General features: G+C 39.3%; 1 protein-coding gene across 1 annotated transcript; it reads right to left on the minus strand.

Moving 5' to 3' along the window:
• On the minus strand, nucleotides 204–10,202 carry LOC109225799 (GTPase Era). Its single transcript, XM_019390582.1, has 9 exons — nucleotides 9,745–10,202; nucleotides 9,516–9,661; nucleotides 8,532–8,672; nucleotides 8,342–8,455; nucleotides 7,749–7,874; nucleotides 6,410–6,508; nucleotides 6,184–6,285; nucleotides 1,136–1,216; nucleotides 204–959 (listed from the first exon to the last, which is right to left on the minus strand). Exons 1-9 carry the CDS (start codon nucleotides 10,139–10,141, stop codon nucleotides 873–875), a joined length of 1,293 nt encoding a protein of 430 aa, XP_019246127.1. The 5' UTR covers nucleotides 10,142–10,202; the 3' UTR covers nucleotides 204–872.

The following is a 10,681-nucleotide window of genomic DNA, read 5'->3' on the forward strand; positions in this document are numbered from 1 at the left end:
CAACCTTAGATTAGACAACTTTAGATGAGAACTCAAAGCGTCAAGCATATATGGTGAACCAAGACTGGAGATCCAATACAAAAAACTAAGCCCTTTCGTAGTTGGAAATACCATAGTAATATGGTAATTATTCATGATACTTGATAGTAGTATGGCTTAAGGATGCCGACATGATGGAACTAAGTGGCTTCCAAGAGCAGACAGAGAATAACCAAATACAGTTGCCTATTGATAGCATTACATATACAATAACTAAATACATCTGCACTAAATCTTGAGAATATTAAAACAATATATCATTCCTGTTACAGCTGAGGGCTACTTCCTACAAAACTCTCTGCTGCAAATAAAATTTACAAGACATTTTGTGCACAAAAACAGGTTTTACAGTGTTGTCAATCAGATCCAACCCAGAAATGACAATACACTTACTTTCTACCTTTTTCTAATGCCAGAGCAGCAACTAGTCCGTCAGATCATCTTACTCTAGAGCACTTACACTGCAACATAAGTTAAACAATTTGACAGGAAAGACAGAAGATAGCATACGCATAAGGTTAACTTGCTTGCATCTTCTGTCAAGTTCTTTCTCCCTTTAACAGCATCCCTCAGGCGACAACTACAGTTGATCACAAATCAGACTGGCAGTGCTGAGTTGAGATCTGGTGCATTCACATAAAGACCACTCTCTGCAAGGATATTTGTGGTACCTGAGCCTGATATCAAGAACTTTAGATCCCATTTGCCTACTTAGCCTGTTGTACTTTGGGATAACATTTATAGAAATTATAGCTAGTTCATCATGGAGCATCAAGATCTCCTGATCATTCATTCACATTCCATCCGTATCGAGTTCAAAGTAGATTTTCAAATCACAAAGCTTGAATGTGGCCCCCATATCCGTAGTTCTTGAGGAGACCTTCATTTTGCCTCCAGTTCTCTTTCACCTTCACCTCAACCTGTTTGAACAAAAAAATTATCATGAGAATCACCTTTTCCTGTTGTACCTAGGCAAAATTGTGTTAGCAGGAAGTAGCAAGAAGCAGTTGCAGCACGTTAGTTCGAAGTATCACAATGTAAGAGTACCCCAATGTCTTTGCAATCCATCCTACAGACAGATTATCATGACACTTACCTCCAGAAAAACTTTCTTTTGCAAGAAATCTTCTATGTCAAGCCTTGCAGCTGTAGCAAGAAGCTTCAAAGCCTTTCCTTCCTGAAACAAATCAAGAGACATGTAACACAAGAATACATATAATCATGTTTAGGGAAAGCCTAATCAAGGACCTAATTGGTCATGCTAGATCATATTAGGGAGTCTAACCCAGGACCTAGAGTGCTAGGATCTTGGTCTTTCCACTACTCATTGGCAAAAGTGATTAAGAGAAGAGAACCTGCAACTGTTGCTGATTACTTTAGCATCTGAGTTTGAACTATGTCTGAAATTGGTCAAAGATCAGAGTTTATGAATATAAACATTAAATACACGATATATCTAAACACTCTCCCGCAAGTGTAACCTGTTTTTGGGGTTAACACGCGGACCTACAAGTGTGGAGAAGGGCTTGCCAAAACTTAACTCTAATGCATATGTGAAAGAATCTAGCATACAACATTAAGACAATGAGTGGAGCAGTACAGGACCTTTATAAACTCTCTGGATGACCTTTTATACCTATATTTGGGACGCGGTATGACTCAACTGTTAGTTTCATCGTATAAATAGTAGTAAATAACCCTAATCCCATATGTATTAGGAGTAGGACATGTATTGTATATAAAGGGCTCATTGTAGCATTGTCAATTAATTAATCAATAATATATTTTCTCTCGTACTTTCTCACATGGTATCAGAGCTTAAGTGAGAAAATTATTGTTGTGCGTCATTCCAGCAACTTCCGGGAAGAAAGACCTCGTCGCCGTGCAATTTTCCGGCGACTTAAGAGGCTGTCCGTAACCAAAATTACTTTCCGTTGGTGTTGTGCAAAAACCAACACCACCACAGGGTTCCCAGGGCTTAGGCGACCAAACCCCACCAAAGATCTCCGGCAGCCGACCACTCACACGCCCTCACGCGCGGATTGGAGCTCTGTTTTTCCGGCGAGTCCTTCCCCACGCGCCGACGCGTGTGGTCTTTTCCCGGCCAGATTTCAAATTTTTTCCTTCAGGCAGCCTGTTCGCGTGGCCTTTCCGAGCCTACTCATCAAGTTTACATCAGATTCCGATGACTTTTTTATTTTCCGGCGACCTACAGTGTTTCCGGTGAACAGTAACAGTCAAACAGTGATTTCCAAATAATTTTCTGACCTTTTCCGGCGTGAACATTATAATGTCATTCTTAGACTCACAATTCGTTGGATCGAATGCATTAAATCCAATCCAGATGATTTCTTTACCGGATTATATTGAGTTCCTTCAGTACAAAGCACATAAACAGACATCTTCAGGATTAGCCTCCGTTGTTCCAACAAATAGTAGCATGAATCGTGTCTCCCAATCTTCACCTTCTGAGTCTTGGGTCATTAATTCAGGTGCATCTGATCATATTTCTAGTAACAAATCGAGTTTCACTAGTATCTCATATTTTCAATCTCTTCCAACAGTCACAATGGCCAATGGGTCTCAAGCCATGGCAACTGCAATAGGTCAAGCAAGTCCACTTCCTTCCTTACCTTTAGACTCAGTTCTTTATGTTCCTGGTAGTCCTTTTAATCTTATAGCCGTTAGTCACTTAGCCAAATCACTTAAATCTGCTGTTTTATTTCTTGATGACCTTGTTTTTATACAGGAACGCAGTACAGGGCGGATCATTGGTACCGGACGTGAATCAGATGGACTTTATTACCTTATCCTTGCAAAATCACATGGACTCACATCTTGTCTTCCTCCATTAACTTCTCCCGTTACTGATTCACCAGATTTAACATAAACGGTTAGGACATCCCAATTTGTCAAAACTTCAGAAAATGGTACCTGGCTTATCTCATTTGTCCACTCTAGAGTGTGAGTCGTGTCAGCTCGGTAAGCATACCCGCTCCCATTTCCCGCGGCGTCTTGATAATCGAGCAGAGTCACCTTTTTCTTTAGTACATTCAGATGTTTGGGGTCCTAGTCGGGTTAGTTCTACCTTAGGATTCCGCTACTTTGTCAGTTTCATTGATGATTATTCCAGGTGCACTAGGATATTTTTGATGAAAAATCGATCTGAGTTGTTTTCTATTTTCCAGACCTTCCACGCTGAAATTCAAAATCAATTTGGGGTTTCTATTCGTACATTTCGTAGTGACAATGCCCTAGAGTATTTGTCTTCCCCATTTCAGCAGTTTATGAACTCCCATGGGATTATTCATCAAACATCTTGTCCGTACACATCCCAACAAAATGGGGTAGCTGAAAGAAAGAATAGACATCTTATTGAAACTGCTCGTACCCTACTCATACAATCTCATGTTCCGCTGCGTTTTTGGGGGAATGCAGTTCTTACATCTTGTTATCTTATTAATCGTATGCCATCTTCAGCTATCCAAAATCAAGTTCCATTCTCTGTCCTGTTTCCCCACTTACCTTTGTTCTCTCTTCCACCCCGCGTCTTTGGGAGTACGTGCTTTGTTCATGACCTTACTCCAGGAAAAGATAAGTTAGCTCCTCGTGCTCTTAAGTGCATATTTCTGGGTTACTCAAGAACGCAAAAGGGATATCGATGTTATTCTCCTGACCTTCAGCGATTTCTTATGTCTGCTGATGTTACCTTCTTTGAAACCAATCATACTTCACAGGTCCAGTTAATCACTTAGATATTTCTGAGGTGCTACCCGTTCCTTCTTTCGGAGATTTAGTCCCTATCTCCCATTCATCTTCCTCCATAGCTCCACCGCCTACAGTTCCAGTTGCAGCTCCACCACCTATAGCTCCAGTGCCACCACCGAGTCTAGTGCCACCACCTAGTCCAGTTCCACCGACCATAGCTCTTGCCACCACCTAGTCCAGCTCAACCTTCTACAGTTCCTCCACTCCTGACTTATCATCGTCGTCCGCCCCCAGCATCAGGCCCAGCTGGTTCACGTCCTGCACCTGACCCTGCTAATACTGCGGACTTGTCTCCTCTTAATCAACCGATTGCACTACGAAAAGGTATACGGTTCACACTTAATCCTAATCCTCATTATATCGGTTTAAGTTACCATCGTCTCTCATCATCCCATTGTGCATTTGTGTCATCTTTGTCCTCTGTTTCCATCCCTAAGTCTACAGGTGAAGCACTGTCTCATCCCGGATGGCGACAAGCTATGATTGACGAGATGTCTGCTTTACATACGAGTGGTACTTGGGAGCTTGTTCCTTTTCCTTCGGGTAAATCGACTGTTGGTTGTCGTTGGGTGTATGCAGTCAAAGTTGGTCCAGATGGCCAAGTTGATCGACTTAAGGCTCGTCTTGTTGCCAAAGGATATACTCAGATATTTGGACTTGATTATAGTGATACTCTCTCCCGTGGCTAAAATTGCATCAGTCCGCCTTTTTCTATCCATGGCTGCTGTTCGCCATTGGCCTCTCTATCAGTTGGACATTAAGAATGTTTTTCTTCACGGTGACCTTGAGGATGAGGTTTATATGGAGCAACCACCTGGTTTTGTTGCTCAGGGAGAGTCTAGTGGCCTTGTATGTCGGTTGCGCCGGTCCCTCTATGGTCTAAAGCAGTCTCCTCGAGCCTGGTTTGGTAAGTTCAGCACAATTATTCAGGAGTTTGGCATGACTCGTAGTGAAGCTAATCGCTCTGTATTTTATCGATATTCTGCTTCAAATCTTTGTATTTATCTTGTCGTTTATGTTGACGATATTGTTATTACCGGCAATGATCAGGATGATATTAGTAAGTTGAAGCAACATCTCTTTCAGCACTTTCAGACTAAGGATCTGGGCAGATTAAAGTATTTTCTGGGTATTGAGGTCGCTCACAACGGAAGTATGCCTTAGATATTCTTGAGGAGACAGGAATGACAGGTTGTAGACCTGTTGACACTCCGATGGATCCGAATTCTAAACTTCTGCCAGGACAGGGGGAGCCTCTTAGCGATCCTGCAAGATATAGGCGGTTGGTTGGTAAATTAAATTACCTCACAGTGACTAGACTTGACATTTCCTTTCCTGTGAGTGTTGTGAGTCAGTTTATGGATTCTCCCTGTGATAGTCATTGGGATGCCGTTGTCCGCAGTTCTTCGGTATATAAAATCAGCTCCAGGCAAAGGCTTATGCTTGAGGATCGAGGCCATGAGCATATCGTTGGATACTCAGATGCTGATTGGGCAGGATCACCTTCTGATAGACGTTCTACGTCTGGATATTGTGTCTTAGTAGGAGGAAATTTGGTGTCTTGGAAGAGCAAGAAACAGAAAGTGGTTGCTCGGTCTAGTGCAGAAGCAGAATATCGAGCAATGGCTATGGCCACATGTGAGCTAATTTGGATCAAATAGTTGCTCAAGGAGTTGAAATTTGGTGAGATTAGTCAGATGGGACTTGTGTGTGATAATCAAGCTGCTCTTCATATTGCGTCAAATCCAGTGTTCCATGAGAGAACTAAACACATCGAGATTGACTGTCACTTTGTTAGAGAAAAGATACTCTCGAGAGATATTGCTACAAAATTTGTGAAGTCGAATGATCAGTTTGCTGATATTTTCACCAAGTCCCTCACTGGTCCTCGTATTAGTTATATATGTAACAAGCTCGGTACATATAATTTATATGCACCAGCTTGAGGGGGAGTGTTAGTTTCATTGTATAAATAGTAGTAAATAACCCTAATCCCATATGTATTAGGAGTAGGACATGTATTGTATGTATAGGGCTCATTGTAGCATTGTCAATTAATTAATCAATAATATATTTTCTCCCGTGCTTTCTCACATCAACAATATATAACTGCAAACTCTAGATTAAGTTGTAGTCTAGCACAATAGATACGGCAGGGCCAAGGAGAGGGTGAGGTTGGGGGACACTGCTTATTTGTATTATTCAAGGTAGCAGCTGCAATTACAGGATACATAGTTTCCAAAAGCCAACTGCCCCTATAAAAGAAGGATGACTCTAATATAGCATAACCGGAAAGGGTGATCTTTTGTTTGTTTAAAAAGCATATCTCAAACAACAAACACCAATGACACACAAAAACTAACCGATGAATATTACCTTCCCAATAAGGATGATCTTTTGAGTGTTCTTCTCCACTATCACTTCGACTTGAATGAAGTCTTTCGCATTCGGTCTAGTCTTATAGCTAACTACATTAACCTGCGACGAGTATGGGCATATTTAGAGGAAAACCGGAAACTGGTGATGTAAATTCCTACAGAAAGGAAAAATAGAAGCAAATTTTATTTACCAATCAACTTTAGGGTTTCAAACAAATTTTTACCTGACACGCATAAGGAACTTCATTTCGGTATTGCAAAAATATCTTCTCTCTGACAATTTCAGCTACAAAAAATCTTTCGGGATGCTCACTAGCAATGTCCTGAAAGTAAGATGATGGGTTGTTAATTGACCTTGGCAACTACTATACATTATTATAGGTGGATAAAGACTAAAATTGCTACAGGGCTTTTATGCATTGAGAAATGTCATTTTAATATCGCATTGTACATGCAAGTAATGCGAAAAAGAGCAGTTACTTGTAAAAATCAGACTGCATGCATATGAGGACACAGATAACCTTATTCCCAGGTAGAAAACCTGGAGTTCCCCACCCCACCCCGAGAATAAAGAAAAGCTCCACACCTTCCATATCTCTTAGTAAAACATAGAAAGGAGGATGAATGCAGAGAAAAAGAAACTTCTATGGAAAATCAAATCCAAGACAATGACCACTAATACTAACAAAGATCAACATCAGGTATATACTGGAAACTGCTGGCTTATTATACTTGCATGCTCATACTTTCTCTGTGTTCATGCTACACTATTCAGACATCCCACAGACCAAAGGGGAGATTCTTCTAGAAGGTATAGACAAACCATTCTTTTTTTTGAGAGAGAGAGGCCTTACACCAATCCACTTTTATTCTATTTTGTTGCAACTCCTGCAGGTTTTATTCTCATATAGTTACACAAACTGAATAAGATAATCATTTCCCCCTCTGCTACCCTACTTTGACCTCCCCCCCACGCGACCTATTCAAAGAAATGATTCTCCTTGATTGGATATAAACAACAGATTCGTAAATGCACATTGTTTAAATGTATTTTAAGGTGTAATTCAAATATGCATCAAGAACGATTTGAATTTTTATAGATTTAAGTATAGAACTATTGGAACTGTATCAGTTGTATAATATTGAGGAAGACAACAAGACTCACTCCATTTTAGAAAATGTCATCACTTTCAGATGGCATACAGATTCATAGTATTTAATTTAAAAAGCAGAGAGTTCAAAAGAAATAGATAAAAACACCAGATGGAATCAAATTTACATATAGAAGAGTTTTGGCAATATTGGCAAGCATAGTTGCATGGAGAGCTGAGGATGCAATCTACCCACATTTTGAAAAGAAATTATCTAGCGTAATATAGATGCCATTTGTCTAAGGCTCAAATTGAGTGGTTGACCCCAAAAAGATCTCTAAGCTTAAATGCCACCACAAGTCATAAAGATTAAAGTTGAAGATGATTACAAAGTCATGAATTTTTCTTCATTTTCAAGAAAGAAGTCAACGAAAAGAGGTGATGGGAACATAGAAACAGAGTATATTTACACCTTGGGATAATAAGCAGGCCCAAGAGGAAGCTTAGATAATATCCAGTCCTTGATATCTTCTACTCCATGACCATACTTTGCACTTACAGGTATGACCTCGTCAACGTCCGTAAATTTCTCATACCACTGAAAGGAATAAAACATAACATCAGACAGCGCCAGAAAATTTAAACTACTTGACTAGTTGGTCTAAGTTCGTTAAAAGAATATCCAATCTATATAAGTTCAATTACAACTCTTCTCATATGTCTCAAATTCATAATATTGACATCTGGCATAAATCCATGTTCTACGTGACCTTTACAGCAATAAGAATACGTCCACCTTCAGACTTCCACACCAATATACTACTAATTTAAAAATGGGTACTCCAAAACGCAACATTATCTTTCTTTTCTTTTGGATAAGGTGATCAAACAGCAAAATTTTGGTTCAATTCCAATGATAATAGCCACTGCCATGTAGTTGATGGATTCTACAAAGAAATCACAAAAGTTGACTCAAATCGCTTATACTTTGTCTGACTAGAATAAGTAATGCGTCTTTGCAACACTTAATGCAATGAATGATTTCATCATCAACAGGTACCTTACCTCAAGTTTCTTTGCAATTTCACCAGGCTTGATCAGGTCCTTCTTATTCAAGACCAACAATGTCGGTACTTTATACTTTAGGTCTCCAACACCCTCTTCCAACACTTCATTTATCTAAAAGCAGCAAATCCAGAAAAAGTTAGAAAGAGATCACATTTTCCGGATGGCTCTTTACAGTGAAGAACCTTACCTTTTCAGGAGCTTTACATGCGTCTACAACAACAACCACACAGTCTGCGTTAATGGCTGCACTCCTGACATTCTTCATCATCATTGAATCTAACTTATGCATTTTCTTCTCTATGACACCGGGAGTATCATAAAGTATCATCTGTATGGGAACACCCAGTAATGGCTCATGAGTCTGAGACAGGGGATTACAAAATGTCTGGAACAAATTGAATTCTATGGAGCAGATATAGAAGGCATATTGCGACGGCTAAAAGAGGAGTGCATATTGATTACATATGACAAGCTGCAGACTGCATGAAAGAATCAAGCATACTTAAGTAACAAGGATTAACACAACAATGGACTACAGCTGTGCAGGCAGAGCGAGGCAAAAGTAAAAGGCCAAAAAAGAGGTTTCTTCTGATTTCTGTCAAATTTAAAAGAAACAAAAATTTCTACCAAAAAGAACCACCTTCTTGCCACCCATTTCACGACTACATGCAAAAGAAAAAATATCCAAAGGAGACTTACAGCTCGGTTGATAGATAAGGCGAGCAAGCCATCACTCTCAAATCTTTTTTTTCGAGAAAACTAGGTATAACTACATAAAACAAATTTCCGTTGCAATCACTACTAAGTAGCACAAAGCAATGTATAAGCACCATATTTTCACATGAATCAGCAGCCAAAGATAAGTAATCTCAGACATGTTGCAGCTCAGCAGAAACATAGTACTCCCTCTGTTCCCTTTTACTAGTCCACTATTGACTTAGTACTCCCTTTAAGAAATCATTTATTATGAGTTTCTTTTTACTAAATCTCCCCTATTAAAATTCTATCGACAAAGCAATGATTGGGAAGTGTGAATGGTAACATTGGAAGAAAATAAGAAATCTTACTCCTTAGTTTGCTAAAGTGAACAAGTGAAAGGGAAAATTTATTTTTAATATAGTGAACTAGTAAAAGGAAACGGAGGGAATAGTAGTAGTAGAACAATCCAAACCTGATACTCTGGGCCAGAACAAATACCAAGAACTCGATGACGCGTGGTTTGAGGTTTATCAGTAACAATGGACAGTTTCTGGCCAACCATTTGATTAGAAAGTGTACTTTTCCCTACATTCGGCTTCCCAACCACTGCCACATATCCTGCATTTAAGAGCAACTTGGACTAAATTAATTCAATTTTTTTTATAAAAAATTTTAAATAAAGGGAAGGAGAAAAAGCAAACCACTGCGATGATTGGGATCAAGGGGAACAAAATCGAGCTCCTCCAATTCGTAATCATCAAGTAAAGCCATGTTTCGGTCTGGTTTCACACTCAGTGACAGCACCATCGGCGAATCCTCTTCCTCTTCTTCTTCCTCTTCATTTATGTCTATAACACCTTTAGACCTCATTCTCATAGTCTTAGAGGTTCTTTCACTGCCGTTTTCTTCTGCTTCAACTTCTTCTTCTTCGTCACCGAGGACAGGCTCCGACTTGCGGCGACTAGTGGTGGCGCGTAGCCGGAAACGGCTATTAGAAGGTGAAGAGCAGTTACAGTGGGAATGGATAAGAGAAGTGTAATTTCTTCTAGGAAGAAGAGTTGCTGGGAATAAAGAAAGGTTCAGACATAGCGCTCTCATTTTTTGGATTATGAGTCACTCTACTCCTAGTACTAATTTAACCGGCCTTGTAGAGGAATATTTGCATTATAATGTTGTACGTTATGCCATGTAGTTGGTACACGTCTCTTGTTGCATTAAATTTGCAACCCCAATACCAAAAACCTTTGAGGTAAAATAAGAAAACACTATCCAAATACCTTTACTGTAAGTCATACTCATTCCTCCATTCCAAATTAAATGGCGGTTAAGTTATCTTAAAAAATTGTACTCCATATATTTTAATTTCTACGACGTAATTTGACTGACCACGGAATATTTAAAAAATAATGTTTTTTTTTTCGTAAAAGCAAGCTAACATTTTCTCTTCCACACACAAAAAAAATGTCGAACTTCTTTTATTGGATTCCCTTGGTTTTTTTTCGGAAAAGGAGAATCGTGTTTTTAGAAAAAAAGGACAACAGGAGCAATAACTGCATAAGAAGGAAAAAAAAAAAATCAAGTTTATCATCTTTTTCTGTTTTATTTTATTTAATTTATTTATCATGAAGTAATTTTAAG

Source organism: Nicotiana attenuata, chromosome 5 (genome assembly GCF_001879085.1).
Source record: "Nicotiana attenuata strain UT chromosome 5, NIATTr2, whole genome shotgun sequence".
Classification (NCBI taxonomy): domain Eukaryota; kingdom Viridiplantae; phylum Streptophyta; class Magnoliopsida; order Solanales; family Solanaceae; genus Nicotiana; species Nicotiana attenuata.

Coding starts and splice junctions, on each gene's coding strand:
- LOC109225799 (XM_019390582.1), bottom strand. CDS start 10,141: ATGAGAGCGCTATGTCTGAACCTTTCTTTATTCCCAGCAACTCTTCTT. Junction 8,673..9,515: donor GTTCTGGCCCAGAGTATCAG/GTTTGGATTGTT, acceptor GTTCCCATACAG/ATGATACTTTATGATACTCC. Junction 6,509..7,748: donor GGCCTGCTTATTATCCCAAG/GTGTAAATATAC, acceptor TCTTACTTTCAG/GACATTGCTAGTGAGCATCC.